Genomic DNA, 14,412 nt, shown 5'->3' with positions numbered 1-14,412 from the left:
TTCGATTGCTACAGCAGTGTTAAGAATCTGATGAATTAAATACGTCAGCTATTTCATTGTCCATTTCACTTGTGATGCCAGTTGTGAGCTTGTGACACGTGACTGAACGAGATCGTGGTGATGCCACTGTTAGACGAAGAGGAGCAAGACGCAGACAGACCCTGTATCTGCGTCACTTGGCACATGGGATTTTAAGAGCGAAGAGGCTTTATAATCAAAAAGGCATCTTATTAAATTAATTTTCCCCAGAAAGTGTCTATAAAAGAAGGTCACGGCAAAACTCATTAAACCACGTGACGTCACCGGGCCACACCCAAAACCGAAGAACGAAAACCTCTCACTTGCGCAGTCGCAGGACAATATACGCCAAGATCCTGTACCCAGCAATGATGCCAATCATGATGCCGACCCACGTACCCTGGAGCCCCGTGTTGATCGCAAAGCGCTGCAGCACGTTGGTGCCGCGAAACTTGCCCTCGGCATTGAGGTCGCTGGGGTAGCTGCACTGGTACTGCCCAGGCGCCGACTCGTCGCAGGTGTACGTGCGCTTCTGCAGCTCGTTGACCATCATGCCCTGGAAGACGTAGGCCTGGTAGTTGATGTAGTGGAAGACGTACTTCCAGAACGGGTTCAGAATGTCCATGGGCACGAGGAAGCCGCCGACGCACATCCACAGGCCGTTGCAGAACGCAGTGACGGCGAGCGCGACGACGAAGATGTTGAAGATGGACGACACGAGCACCACGAGCGACTCGGCCGCCAGCAGGTCGAGGAAGAGCCACATGACCCACATGAAAAAGGCCGAGGCATCTTCGCGGAAGCCGACGAGGAAGTAGGTGACGATGGAGAAGAGGACGGTGATGAGGAAGAGGAAGGGCAGGCCGATGATGAAATTCGCCAGCACAAACACGCCCGGGCTGACGAGGCCGTTGGCGCGCTCCTGCTGGTACGTGCTCAGATCCTCCAGGAAGGCGGGCACATAGGCCACGGCCATAAAGGACATGAAGGCGCCACCAAAGAAGATGGCGTTGATGTACGGCTGCACGTACTTTTGGTTGTCGCCGAAGCGCAGGAAGACGGTGCCCATCATGATGGCGAGGCCCAGGTACATGACGACGCGGATGCCGTAGGCGATGATGTCGCGGTACGACTTGATCCACGAGCGGTGCAGCAGGGCGAACAGCACCGTCCACGGCTTTGGCTTCTCGACGGCGCGGTGGGCGACGGGCATGGGCGACTCGGTGGCCTTTTCGATGGCGAGCTGGACGTCCCTCTGACCCTGGGACGTGGACCACATTTCCACCAGGCGGTCGGTCTGCTGGCGGATCCGGCCGTCCCGGTCGACGTCGGTGTTGATGAGGTCGAGGAAGAACTCGGCCGAGTTCGTCTCGGGCGGGATCTGGTGGCCCGCGGTGGCAAAGTAGTTGGTGGCCTGCGCCGTGGGCCCAAAGTAGCACGTGCGGCCGCCCGAGAGCAGGCAGAGGGTGTCAAACTGCTGGAAAGCGGCTGTGGATGGCTGGTGTATCGAGGCGATGATGGCGATCTGGGGACTGGTCAGTGCTTTCTAGACAGGAAGAACGAGGTTGCCACTCACATTGTACTTTCGACCAATCTCTCGGAGATAGGAGCACACCTCGAGGCTGAGCGTCGAGTCCAGACCACTCGTCGGCTCGTCGAGGAAGAGGATCTTGGGATCCGTGACGAGCCGGCTCGCCACGCTGAGTCGCTTCTTCTGGCCTCCACTGAGCCCCTTTTTGATCGCCGTGCCGACAATGGTGTGCCGGTGCGCCTGCAGTCCAAAGCTGACAACGAGTTCGTCGACGCGACGCAAGGCCTCTCTTTTGGTCACGCTCCTGTGGGGGAAATATGTCAGCGAATCACTCCATCAAGTCTGGGCCGGTCACACGTACGAGGGCAGGGCCATGCGGGCCGCAAACATCATGGTCTCCTGGATGGTCAGGCTGCCGATCAGGGCATCCTCCTGCTCGACGTAGCCGGACAGGTCACGGATGGAGCGCATCGACGCCTTGGCGCCGTTGATGAGGATGTCGCCCGTAGTGGTGGCGCCGCCGGCGGCGACGCGGTGGGCCAGGGCGTTGAGGAGCGTGGACTTGCCAGAGCCGCTGGGGCCCATGATGGCGAGAAGCTCGCCGGCGCGGATGACGCCGGACACATTATCGAGGAGGGCCTTGGGGGCGCCCGTCTGGCGGTCCTTGACCTGGACGTGGAGGTCGTGCCATGCGAATGAGGAGACGACTGTGTTGGCGACGGTGGTGTGCGGTTGGGGGTCGTTCCTCTCAAGGTCGACGGTGTCAGGCTGCATTGCCATGCTGGGAGGCACAATGTCCTGTTCTGTCTTGTCTTAGTATCGGGGGTTCGTGATGAAGTCTTGGAGAGGAACGTGAGAGAGAATGACTATGTATGCTGTTGGAGGTCAACAAGGGTGTCACGTCAATTTAGCCGTGGACTTGGACGACCCTGCATTCGTTTCAGTATATATGTTGCCGTTCTCAGTCGTGGACTCGCTCGCGTTCGGGACCGTGAGCCCTTCACTTCGCCGACTCGAGTCCTTGACCCACCCGGACGTGTCGGAGATCCCGGGCTCTCGGCAGTCAGCAGCAGCACTTGTAGCACAGCGTCTGCCGACCACGGTTTCTTTCCTAGATTCTGGTAGAGCTGCTTCCAATAATTCTCGTCGTCTGTCGTGGGCCTACTGGCGCTGTCGTCCTACGACACAAAGGGACGGAAGACTGGCAATGATATGATGGCATCAATCTCGACCCGTACAAGTGAAGATGAACAAACACGGGACCAAGATATCCCCTCAGCCCTACGCAGTGGCCAAGGCAGGCGGCTACCATCAGCATGACAGCATCTGACAATTATTGAATATATGCAGTATCCCGTTGCACAGGCAGCCCAGCCAATCAGCTGACAATGGGAGCAGCCCAAAGAGGCGACTCCTTCGCGATAGTCGGCGACCAGCAAACTTTGCGCTTGCTCTTCACTAAAGGAATGCATGGTCGCCGAATCACTAATTACGTTGGACCCCGAGATTGATTGATTGATCTAGTCTCATTCTTATCATCGGGGGATCTCTATCCCTGTGCTGCTTGGGAGCTGTCAGCATGCAGGAACTTGGGAAGTCGGCGACTAACAAAAATAGGAATGGAATAGTCCCCGGCGCCTGTCAGATCTAAACTTCCAGCCCTACCGAGTCGAGCCCCGGTAACTGAATACAGGCGCATATGTGTATATCGATATTGGTGCTATGCCAACCAAGGCGACCCTGTTCGCTTTGAAATGTCCGGTCGCTTCGTGTCAAGTCTTTCTGGCTGAGAGTACATATTTCAAATGGACGCTGTAAGATGCAATCTTCTCCGCATTCATTGCGAAGCGTCCATGGAAGCTGCACAGCCGTAGACGTGGATCGCTGGACTGTGCTTGCAGCCTCGATGACGCGAGAGCACAACATTCATAACCCTGATATATCGTTTGCTCGACCTTTTTCCTATTCTGTAACATGTTCTCCGCAATTCAACAGAATGCCTTCCATCCAACAGAATAAAGGCATGTAGCGAGACTGTGAGACGGGTCCACGCGCTACTGACCTGACCATTTTCCCAATCGGGTAATTTTCGATGCCTGTGATACCCTCAGCGGGCCAACGGTGTCAGAGCTGTCCCCAGTACCCAGGTCCACTCAACAAAGCTCGACTGACCATGTCGAAAGACCGAGATATATAAGGAGCTGCAGACTTCCCGAACGACAGACTTCACCTACTCGTCCTTCCACTCAAACAGCCTCGCTTCGATCTCGCCACCCACACACCATCGCCAGCATGACAGCCGACACTCTCAGTCTCTCCGGTAAAGTCTCCATCGTCACGGGCTCCGGTCGCGAAAACGGCATCGGCGCCGGTATCGCTTACGCCCTCGCACGCAACGGCGCCTCCGTGGTGGTCAACCATGTCTCGGATGCTTCCAAGGCGCGCGCCGCCCGTGTCAGCGACACCCTACGCTCGCTAGGCGGCCAGGCCATCGTCGTACAGTCCGCGGTGGACACCGTCGAGGGGGCCCGCCATCTCGTCCAGCAGACCCTCCTGGGCTTCCAGACGGACCACATTGATATTCTGGGTACGCAGCCTAGATACGTCGCAGGACAAACAGTGCTGACCAGCACAGTCAACAACGCGGGCGTGGCCTTCTTCAGCCGCATCATAGAGGAGCCCAACGTCGAGGAGCTGGCCAAGGTCTTTCAGACCAACACCCTCGGTCCCTTTTACATGGTGAACGCTGTCGTCCCGCACATGCCAAATGGGGGGCGCATCATCAACGTCAGCTCCACCAACTCCAAGAGAGGAAACGCGCATATTTCCACGTATGCAGCGTCCAAGGCTGCCCTAGACAGTCTGACCTGGACGTGGGCGGAGGAGGTACTTGAACGTCCCTCGCCTTCTGGGAATCAGCACTTGCTAACGCGTGAGAATCACAGCTTGGGCGTAGCAAAGGCCTCACCGTCAACTCGGTGGCCCCTGGCCCGGTCGAGACCGACCTCTACCCCGAAGGGCTGGCGGACGAGCTCATGCAGCCCGAGATTGCCCTGACACGCGCGGCAGACCGCGCCGGTACGATTGAGGACATTGGGGACGCGGTGCTCCTCCTGGTCAACGAGAAGTCCAGGTGGATCACGGGACAGTACATTGGCGTGAACGGCGGCGTGACGTACTGAGAGTCGGGTGGGACTCGAGAGCACAGCCATAGACTTTATGCAGAGAAACAGATGTTGGTCTTGGTGCAAGATCACTTCTCCGTCCCCAGTCGAGCTTCGATATCGCCTTTCAGACACGCCATCTCCTTCGCGGCAGCGGGGGCTGTCCAGGCAACCTGACGTAGTCCAGACATGACGTCCTCCCATGAATGTAGTGACAGAAGTTCCATTGTCTCGATAATGTCGTCGAGGAACAGCACTCTCGTCGGACCCGTCTCCATCAATGCCTGGATGACCATGACCCACAGCTTGGTCAGCTCCCTTCCTGCCCAGTCGCCATCTTCAGTGCGCGCAAGGAGATCTCGCGCATAGCCCTGGCGTCGGCGGGGTGTTGCGCAGAAGAGGTCATCCTCCGATGTCGTCGTGATCACCGTAGATAACATGGCCAGTGTCGAGATGCGGACCAACTCTGCCACGGCAGACAATCGCCGTCCGCTTGAGGCCAAAAAACCCTTTCCCTCTCCGTGACTGTCTTGTTCCAGCCGGGGGAGTGACAAGGCGTCATGCGCGAGTTGGCATACCGGGATCATGAGATCGAGGGCCATTTGCTCCGCTGAACATCGAGGCAGGCCATTGAGCAACGACGCCAAATTCGATGCGGACTGTATCGCACGGTCAATTAAGCATGCTAGCGAGTCGTCTGTTCCTCCACAATATACGGGAGCGGCCGGACAATGTAGCTGTGGAAACCGTGGCGGAGTGTCACAGATCAGCGACCCGAGCACGTCGACGAGGAAGAGAGACTGGCGAAGGGCAAGGTGCGACTGGAGAGCCTCCACGCCACCATGGAGCGCAACGATGCTCTCCAGGCCGCGCATGTGCACCGTCCACCCTTCAAGATTGTGCGTCTGCAGCTGTGGGCAGTCATTAGCACGGGTCGTTGGTATATAGGGTCAAACTCACATCAAAATAGGCCAGACAGGTCACGGTGCCAATGACCAGGTCTCGATTCGCTGCACTGGCTGTCTTGTGCGTGATACTCTGCTGCACCAGACCAAGCGAGTCTGTGTACTGCTGCATCTCACTCAGAGGCATACCCTGCCGGCGAGTTTTGGCCATGCTGCCCCCCAATGTGATTGACAGCAGACCATGTGAGACTGCATCCATGGCTCGAAAGAGTCGTTCAAAGTTAGAGCATACTTTGACTTCTCCCCAGTGCGACGGGGTCTGCGGCAATGAAGACCGTGTGATAATACCCCTGTGTGTGCCCTTTTTGCGGGATTGGCCCACGTTGAGCATGACATGGCGACGGATTCTCCGCTGGGTGGCTCGATCCTTGACTAGCTCGGGGTGGTCGACGTTTACGAACTGGAGGGCCGGCCGGTGTTGGCTAGCACCAGCCGGATGGCGGGCCTGCCGCGCCACCGCAGGACCTTGTTTGGTCCTGAATATGCCCTTGGTGGTCTTTTTTCTGCTTGCGGGCATAGCTTGGCCTGAGTCAAGTTGCGGTTCACTGGACAAGGAGTTGAGGTTGTCAACTTGTCCTCCAGTGAAAAGGAGGATTGCTGGGAAGGGGTATGACCAAGCTTAGTAATGGTCAGCGCAAGTGTCAGCTTTTAGTTACCCTATCTCTTTATAACGCTTCATGTTCTCTTCCAGTCCTCTAGCAATGCCATATCGCCTATCTGGCATTTGGCTCAAGGAAGACCCTGCTTTCAACTTTGTGCTCATCAGCAACAACGAAGTCCAGGGTTCACAAGCCGTCTCAGGGTCAAACCATTCCAGCCACATAATCTCACATGTCCCGTCTCTTTTACTATCCACCCTTTCATACTCACAAGGTCCCTGTCCGCAAACAGCACAGAGATAACATGAGATAGATAGCTTACTCTAGTTTCACCATCTCCCGTCTCTACCCTCTCCGTAGAGTCCTCATCACCATCTCCACATCCTCCGCATTCCCACACACCAGACCCCCCTTCTCTTCCGTCCCTCTCACGACTCTATCGAGCACATCTCGTCCATCTTGCGGATCCACCGCCCTACCGCCCGCGCATTCCATCAGAAGCGCGACGGGCAACAGCTCATACAACCTACGCAGCTTGGGCCCATCGCGCGCCGTCACAGGCGACACGTAGACCCCGTGACCCTTGACAAACGTATGCACCAGGTCCGGCACAAGACCACCGCAGTAGCGCAGGTTATACCGCTCCCGGATAAAGTGGTGGATAAGATCCATGTACGGTTCGCTGTACGCTGCGGAACGCAGATTCGCGGGCGCAAAGTATCTGGCCTTGGGTTCCTGCGTCAGGGTGACTTTTTCACGCAGAACGTCCCAGGTGCGGTTGTCCTCGTTCAGACCCAGCTCTACGCACACGCCGCCGTCGTCCTGTCCCGGGAGCCGTATGGCCATGTACGCCGTCGTACGGGGTCCGTAGACGCCAAACAGGCTCGCAATCTGCTGCGATGAGGAGACGCCCACGGCTGTGTCCCCCGCCCACACACCCACAATCGTGCCCACGGTCCAGTTGGGCGCAATGATGGAGCTACCGTCTAGCGGATCAAAGGCGACACTATACCTCTCCTCGCCTGTCTGCGCGCCAGGTGCGTGGGCGACGGCCACCTCGACGGGGTCCTCTTCTGAGCTCGCCACGACGACGCTGGGGCATCCCTCTAGCGCGTCGCGAATGTGCTTCTCGCAGCTGACATCGACGTTGAGCTGGTCATCGCCAAAGTGATTGGCCGAGCCGGCGAGGGCCACGCGCTGCGATGTCCGCAGGGTCTGCGCGATCTGGGTGAAGGAGGTGAGCAGGGCGGGCAGAAGAGATGTGCGCAGCGCAGGGTGCGACGGGAGGAGGGCGTGGAGACGCGCCTCGAGGGGTTGTGTCGTCGACGTCATTGCTGAGTGTGAGATCTGTCGCCAGATCCAGCCGTGTGCAATGAATATGCCAACAGATGAGCGCACAGTGGATGTGTGTGGAGGGAGAATGATGGAGACCTGTCAGTGTCAAGTGACAGATTGACGTTGGACGCGGTATTTAGCGCATGCCTCACTCACGAGCCGCCGTTTTCTGTAATCTGGGGGCGTCCTTGGCACGGATGTTTATCTGGCTCCGGCAAAGTCAATTATACCCGGAACCGAGTAATTCGCTTTCGTAGCATGGATTCGTACTAGTCTATTCGAGTACGACCAAGAGGTTCATGAATTTGCCGCGATGATCCGCGTGTGATGCGATGAGGCCGCATAGACCAAGTCCAACATACACGTACGCGACGAATCTGCCTGAAAACATTATGCTTGATATTTACCAACATTCTAGAAGAATTACTGTAAGCGTCGCAGAAAGCAAGCAAGAGGCGCTGCCAAAGCTCTACTGTCGAGCATCAAGGCTCGGGACAATCTGCTCCGGATTGGAGTCAGTTTAAGGCTATCCTGTCAACCCCTTGCCATGTGCGTCAACGACGAGTCTAGGTTCAGTAGCACCGCGCCATAGATCCCCCGCATTCGTCGTCGATCGACTAACCAAGTACGCTACACATTGCAAGTGTAACCGAGTTTGGACGTGGGGATTGCGTTGTGGTATGAAGACTCGATCTAGTACAGCTGTCAAGTCCCCACCGTACAAGGCCCGTCCCATCGTGGCTACGAATAGTCACTGCATACATGTCTGGCATGCTAGATCCAAGATGCTATCTAGATCCCATCTAGATCCCCACGTTCGGAAAGGGTATGGACGGCTCAGCTGGAATGCGTTGTTTCCTCCCAGCTACACTCAACTGCACATGAAAATGGGGCCTCAAATAAGCGAGAGTTTGTCATGGCCTGCAACCAGTGTATTTCATTTGACGCGCTATCAAGAGACTCACAAACTGCTCCAGAATCCATATCCGTTTAACCGTCGCCATCGCATAGGCCTGTCCTGAATCCTGATCTATCAACGACTCTTCGTCTCGTACGTAGTCAATTTCCGCGTTCACAGCCTCCATGGCTATGAGCTTCACACATGCCCAAGCTAGGCTTAATCGATGATTCCACTTGGCGCTCTGTGTTGGCGTTTTAGATCTCTGTCACAGAATTTAGAGCAACTAGATAGAGGACTACCTAGAACTGTCAACCACGACCCCTCGCTCTACGGTTCCTTGGCATAGCAAGACGGCATTCCAGTGTCTCAAGCCATCATTCCTTCGAGTTAGCACTGCGGCGAGCCCACCATCCACCCTGGTCCCACTCAATCCTAGCTGCCCTACCTTGTGCTTGGACAGAAGCCAAGAGAGATCGAGTTCTCCATCGCGGCATGGTGGAGAAGGCAGCAATGCCATCTGTTTTGGGCTCTGCGCCCCTTTTCTCCAGCTTGTCTTACAAAGCACGTTTTCGAAATCGAGATCAGGGGGATTCTCTATATCGGGATCAGGGGTCTGGGCGTTCACGCGTGCGTAGAAGACTGCAACATCGCATACATGGGTTGGGCCCTTGGCGTGCCGAGTACAACGGCAACGCGCTCGGAAAACGGCAGTGGCTGCAGGCGCAGCATTGCATAGCTGCCAAATGGCAAATGCAATTCGCATCATGCCTGATTCGTCTCACAGAAGAAACACACAGCCCACGACCCGTGTTCCTACAGGAAGACTAGATCGTTCCTGTAGGCTGTGACAGCGGTGGACGTATCGGGATCTAGCTCGCGTGCGTCTTAGATCCAACGTTAGATACGGATGTGCCCTGGGCCGGCACCTAGTCTCAGCCACTTTTTTTTTGCAGCTGCTGTGCCAGCCCATGCCGTGGGAACAGCTCCGGAAGCACTGGCGTGCTGCTGACGCGAGTGCGTACCCCTGAAGTTTGGGTAGCCGATATCATATCACTTGATATCAACGGCAAAAGCAAAGCAGCTCATTGCAACAATGGTCCAGACCGTAAAAGGCCGTGTCTGGAAAGACACCCCACAGGCCCTGCTCTCATGAACAGAATTCGAGACGGCTGCGTTGATTGCCATGTACCAGGCAGCAACAACGCCCGAAATCCATGGACGGGAAGAAAACTCCAGCCCGGTCAAGCATCCATCTGGGGCTCTTACTCCAATCAAAGGCAGCAATGTCAGCCTCTTCCGTGAACCCCCAGCCTCCATCGACATGGCCTTGGCCAAGTCCGGCTAGCAAATGTTGTTCAGCCATGTATCATCATGATCGAGGTCTGTTCTCTTCTTGACGTCCGTCGTCCATCATAGCGCGCAGGTGGCCACCCGGATGGAGATCTCCTGGAATGCTGGCGGCCGTCTGTTACAGTTCAGCTGGCTGGCGTCGAGGTCGAACGGCGCCTTGGCGTCCACCAGCTCGAGGCGCGAACCGCGACTGGGCAGCTCTTCCTGTTTGAGTAGCGAGTGCGAAAGATGAGCCATCTCGCCATGGCCCAGACCGTCGCGTGTCCACGAGGCCTCTGATGCTTGCAGAGGGGAATGGTGCCGGCGCGCGGACGTGCTGATATAAAGCTGACCCGGAGTTCCCTGATCCAAGTCGTTGAGATTCTGCAAGATCCTCGCCAATAGGATCATCGCCATACCAACTCTTTCTCACAATGGCGACCATCAAGTCCCTGGCGCTATGGGCCACCGTCGTCACAGCTCGGTCCGTGTTGCACCTCAATGCCAGACAACAACAAGACCAATCCCCCATCCCCTTTGCCACTGATGTTTGCTCCAACAGCGGCATATGCGTTGGCGGCACCTGCACATCCAACACCATTGGCATCGACCCGGCCAACTGCGGCGGTCCAGGCAATGCTTGTCAGTCTGGAGAGCTGTGCGTTGTCGGGTCCTGCATTCCCCTCAACTTCACTGCACCCGGAGGCCCTACCTGCGATGATTCGTGCGGCGTCGGCCAGGTGTGCGACAGCGACAATGCATGCAAGCCTATTCAGATTACGGTCGATCCTACACGCTGTGGCATCAACGAGACAACCTGCGCCGCCAGTGAGGTTTGCGTCAACGGCGTCTGCTTCCCACTCAACATTGGCTCGGATGCCAACAGCTGCGGTGACCCAGCTGAGGTTTGCGATCCCGGCAACTGGTGCTTGGAGGGCGAATGCACTCCCTTCAGCATTGGTACGAACTCTGTTGTTTGCAACTCCGCGGCTGACTGCCCCCTGCGGGCGAGCTGCAACGATGGCGTTTGCGCCAGCTTGAGTGTTGGCACAGACTCGAGTCACTGTGGCCCTGATCGCGTGGGATGCGCGGCGGGCGAGCTTTGTATTTCCGACACTTGTCAGACACTCGAACTCCCGCCTGCTGCAGACGACGATCAAACTTGTGGCAGCGGTGGCTGCGGGCCTGGCTCGATTTGCTTGAATGGCGAGTGTACCCCCATCTCGATCAGCACAGACCTCTCAGCCTGCAACTCTTCAGGAAACCCCTGCGAGGACGGCAATGTCTGTATTTCGGACATCTGCGTTCCCGATCTTCTGTCAGAGGATTCCGCTTCAGACCCGGCCATTGAGGTTTGCCAGGCTCCGGATGGCGATGATGGCAATGCGACACCCACTCGCCGCATTGATGCCTCCAATGGCGCAGAGCCCGGCAACTCGGACCCTTCCAGTGTTGGCGGTGCTGGTGCCGGTGCTGGTTCTGGTGCGGGCGGTTCTGGTGCGGGCGGTTCTGGTGCTGGCGGTTCTGGTGCTGGCGGTTCTGGTGCTGGCGGTTCTGGTGCTGGCGGTTCTGGTGCTGGCGGTTCTGGTGCTGGCGGTTCTGGTGCTAGCGGTTCTGGTGCTGGCGGTTCTGGTGCTGGCGGTTCTGGCGCTGGCGGTTCTGGTGCCGGCGGTTCTGGTGCCGGCGGTTCTGGTGCCGGTGGTTCTGGTGCTAGCGGTTCTGGTGCTGGCGGTTCTGGTGCTGGCGGTTCCGGTGCTGGCGGCTCCGGTGCTGGCGGCTCTGATGCTGGCGGTGACGGCGCTGGCGGGAATCCCCAGGGAGGTGACCAAGGTGGTACCCCGGGTCAACCTGGAGGCCAGCCTGGAGGCGGCGGCAACAACAACGGCGGCGGCAACAACAACGGCGGCGGCAACAACAACGGCGGCGGTAACGACAACGGGGGCGGCGACAATGGAGGCGGCGGCAATGGAGACGGCGGCAACGGAATCCCCCCCGGTGGCCCTCAGTGCGATCCTCCATGCCCAGCCAACTCCATCTGCCGGGCTGGAAGCTGCGCCGCCATCACCGACCCCGGCTCCTGTGGCGCCGTGTTGCCCAGTCGCCTGTTCTTCTTCCGTCGCCAAGAGAATGGCGTGTGTCCGGCTGGAACCACCTGCATCGACGGCTCCTGCGCCCCGATCACGGGCCCCGAGAACTGCGGCGCGCAGGGCCGAACCTGCCCTGACGGCTTCCTGTGCATCTTGGACAATTGCGTCCCTCAGGGCGACCCCAGTGACTGCAACGGCGACACTTGCCAGGACAGTGAGATCTGCATCGGAGGTCTCTGCACACCAGTGGCCCCTTCGGACAACTGTGGCGGCGAAGACTGCTCCGACGGCGAGGTCTGCATTGACAACAGCTGCGTGCCTGGCACTCCGCCGTCTGATACTTGCGGTGGCCAATGCTCTGGTGACGAGACTTGCGTGCTGGGTGTCTGCGTCCCTGCCACCATCCCACCGGTGACCTGCGGCGACACGACATGCACGAGCGCCGAGATCTGCGTCGACAATACCTGTGTGCCCAACACCACACCAGGTGTTTGCAACGGGCAGACATGCACAGCCGACGAGACATGCTTCTCGGGTGTTTGCGTGCCCAACAACGCCGGCGGCACTTGCGGTGGTGCTACTTGCGATGACACCGAGTCTTGCATCAACAACGTGTGTGTCCCGAATGGCGGCACTGGCCAATGCGGCGATACAACATGCACTGACCAGGAGACCTGCGTCGGAGGCATCTGTGTGCCAGTGGACACTGGCAACTGCGGCGACGCAACATGCCAGGGAACAGACATTTGCGTCAACGGTGTCTGCGTACCTTTGACTGGTCCCAGCGACTGCTCCGACGATCCTTGCGGCGACGGCCAGACCTGTGTTAACGGTGTCTGCGTGCCCGATGCAACTGGCAGCTGCGGCTCGAGCACCTGTCAGGATGGTGTCGAAATCTGCGTCAACAACCAGTGCGTGCCCAACAACCTCCTCTGTGGTGGCACAGACATCTGTCAAGGCGACGAGACGTGCGTCGACGGCGTCTGTGTGCCTGGCCTATGCGGCGGGCAGACCTGCGGCGCTGATGAGACGTGCATCAGCAACGTCTGCGTGCCTAACCAAGCCCCGGATTCTTGCGGAGGGGACACTTGCACCTCGGATGAGGTCTGCGTTGACAACGTTTGTGTACCTGGCACAGACCTCTGCGGCGGCATCCTCTGCCCGGACGGCAACACTTGCAACAATGGCGTCTGTCTTCCCACTGGTGATCCCACAGACTGCAACGGCGCTACCTGTAGCGACATTGAGATTTGCCTCAACGGAAATTGTGTCCTTGGCAACCTCGTCTGTGGCTCCATTATCTGCAGTCCCGATCAAACTTGCGCCAGCGGTGTCTGCATCGATGTCGGTGATCCGACGGATTGCGGTGGCGCACAGTGCACCGGTGCGCAAGTCTGCCTCAACGGCCAGTGCGTTCTCTCTGACCTCATCTGCGGAACCGACACGGTCTGTGACCCAAATGAAACTTGCGTCGCCGGGCAGTGTATTCCAGTGGATACGTCTTGCGGGGACTGCTCCTCACCCAATATCTGCTTCGGCGGCGAATGTGTCCTCCCGGATCTCATCTGCGGTGATGTCGTGTGCCTGCCTGGCCAGACCTGCGCGAATGGCGCGTGCTCGGCTGGTGGTGGTGGTGGTGGTGGTGGCGGTGGCGGCAACACCGATCCTTGCGACGGCGTCACTTGTTCAGGCACTGATGTCTGCTTCCTGGGCGAGTGCGTGTTGGGAGACCTCGTCTGCGGTACGCTGCCCACCCTCTGTAACGTGGGTCAGGTCTGCACAGATGGCGCTTGCGTAGACTCTGGAGTCGGGGGCGACCCTTGCTCTGGGGTCGAATGTTCGGGCACTCTCAATGTCTGCTTCGAAGGCAATTGCGTTCTTAGCACCAATCTTTGCGGCATCCCCCCCGTCCTCTGTGGACCTGATCAGACTTGCCAAAACAGCCAATGCGTTGACAACGGCGGCGGCGGCGGCGGCGGAACCGGTGCTTGTGGCGGTGCTACCTGCGCTGGCACCGAGACATGTTTCGATGGCCAGTGTGTCGACTCAGGCCGTGTATGTGGCACAACGTTATGCAACATTGCCCAGACCTGTGGTACTCTTGCGAACACATGTGTCGACATCTCGACTGGAGGTTCCTGTGGCGGAGAAACGTGCAACGGTATCAGTGTGTGCCTGGGTGGCCAGTGTGTTCTCAACGCTCGTGTCTGCGGCGACGTCCTGTGTGCCGAGGGCGACATCTGCGGTACAGACAACACTTGCACCGCCGCTGTCAGCTTGCCAGGGGATGGTACGTGCGGCGGCAGCTGCGATGGCACTATCAATGTCTGTGTCGCTGGTCAGTGCCTCTTGAGTGCCCGGGTTTGCCTTGGTTCAGGACAAGTGTGCCCTGAGGGCCAGAGTTGCACCCTATTTGGCGGCTGTCAGCCCGACGGTACTGGTACTGGCACTGGCGGTACTGGCACTGGCGGTACTGGCACTGG

General features: G+C 58.1%; 6 protein-coding genes across 6 annotated transcripts; 2 read left to right on the top strand and 4 right to left on the bottom strand.

Moving 5' to 3' along the window:
- Window positions 1–337: 337 nt before the first annotated feature.
- On the bottom strand, window positions 338–2,329 carry F5Z01DRAFT_637892 (ATP-binding cassette sub-family G member 5; the record flags this gene model as incomplete). The annotated part of the gene is made up of 3 exons (XM_046262317.1): window positions 338–1,543; window positions 1,595–1,853; window positions 1,911–2,329. 3 exons carry the CDS (start codon window positions 2,327–2,329, stop codon window positions 338–340), a joined length of 1,884 nt encoding a protein of 627 aa, XP_046117071.1.
- Window positions 2,330–3,628: 1,299 nt separating this feature from the next.
- F5Z01DRAFT_175799 (uncharacterized protein) lies at window positions 3,629–4,767 on the top strand. Its single transcript, XM_046257949.1, has 4 exons — window positions 3,629–3,672; window positions 3,733–4,136; window positions 4,185–4,435; window positions 4,495–4,767. The coding sequence occupies exons 2-4, from the start codon at window positions 3,842–3,844 to the stop codon at window positions 4,729–4,731; spliced, it is 783 nt and encodes a 260-aa protein (XP_046117070.1). The 5' UTR covers window positions 3,629–3,672; window positions 3,733–3,841; the 3' UTR covers window positions 4,732–4,767.
- On the bottom strand, window positions 4,705–6,265 carry F5Z01DRAFT_175790 (uncharacterized protein). Its single transcript, XM_046257948.1, has 2 exons — window positions 5,674–6,265; window positions 4,705–5,624 (listed from the first exon to the last, which is right to left on the bottom strand). The coding sequence occupies exons 1-2, from the start codon at window positions 6,193–6,195 to the stop codon at window positions 4,803–4,805; spliced, it is 1,344 nt and encodes a 447-aa protein (XP_046117069.1). The 5' UTR covers window positions 6,196–6,265; the 3' UTR covers window positions 4,705–4,802.
- An 11-nt stretch (window positions 6,266–6,276) lies between these two features.
- Window positions 6,277–7,849, bottom strand: F5Z01DRAFT_659213 (fructose-1-6-bisphosphatase). The gene has a single exon (XM_046263758.1). The coding sequence runs from the start codon at window positions 7,607–7,609 to the stop codon at window positions 6,623–6,625; it is 987 nt and encodes a 328-aa protein (XP_046117068.1). The 5' UTR covers window positions 7,610–7,849; the 3' UTR covers window positions 6,277–6,622.
- A 764-nt stretch (window positions 7,850–8,613) lies between these two features.
- F5Z01DRAFT_175725 (uncharacterized protein) lies at window positions 8,614–9,421 on the bottom strand. The gene has a single exon (XM_046257947.1). The coding sequence runs from the start codon at window positions 9,277–9,279 to the stop codon at window positions 8,809–8,811; it is 471 nt and encodes a 156-aa protein (XP_046117067.1). The 5' UTR covers window positions 9,280–9,421; the 3' UTR covers window positions 8,614–8,808.
- Window positions 9,422–10,276: 855 nt separating this feature from the next.
- F5Z01DRAFT_624536 (uncharacterized protein) lies at window positions 10,277–13,546 on the top strand (the record flags this gene model as incomplete). The annotated part of the gene is made up of 3 exons (XM_046261379.1): window positions 10,277–11,146; window positions 11,270–11,384; window positions 11,697–13,546. Coding segments are annotated over 3 exons (2,835 nt in total), but the record flags the coding sequence as incomplete, so codon positions are not given.
- Window positions 13,547–14,412: the final 866 nt, after the last annotated feature.

Source organism: Emericellopsis atlantica (assembly GCF_019669845.1).
Source record: "Emericellopsis atlantica unplaced genomic scaffold F5Z01scaffold_18, whole genome shotgun sequence".
NCBI classification, from domain to species: Eukaryota; Fungi; Ascomycota; class Sordariomycetes; order Hypocreales; family Bionectriaceae; genus Emericellopsis; species Emericellopsis atlantica.
Note: the sequence above shows the minus strand (reverse complement) of the source record. Positions and strands in the feature narration are given on the sequence as shown.

Coding starts and splice junctions, on each gene's coding strand:
- F5Z01DRAFT_175799 (XM_046257949.1), top strand. CDS start 3,842: ATGACAGCCGACACTCTCAGTCTCTCCGGTAAAGTCTCCATCGTCACG. Junction 4,137..4,184: donor GGACCACATTGATATTCTGG/GTACGCAGCCTA, acceptor TGACCAGCACAG/TCAACAACGCGGGCGTGGCC. Junction 4,436..4,494: donor CCTGGACGTGGGCGGAGGAG/GTACTTGAACGT, acceptor TGAGAATCACAG/CTTGGGCGTAGCAAAGGCCT.
- F5Z01DRAFT_175790 (XM_046257948.1), bottom strand. CDS start 6,195: ATGCCCGCAAGCAGAAAAAAGACCACCAAGGGCATATTCAGGACCAAA. Junction 5,625..5,673: donor CCTGTCTGGCCTATTTTGAT/GTGAGTTTGACC, acceptor GACTGCCCACAG/CTGCAGACGCACAATCTTGA.
- F5Z01DRAFT_659213 (XM_046263758.1), bottom strand. CDS start 7,609: ATGACGTCGACGACACAACCCCTCGAGGCGCGTCTCCACGCCCTCCTC.
- F5Z01DRAFT_175725 (XM_046257947.1), bottom strand. CDS start 9,279: ATGATGCGAATTGCATTTGCCATTTGGCAGCTATGCAATGCTGCGCCT.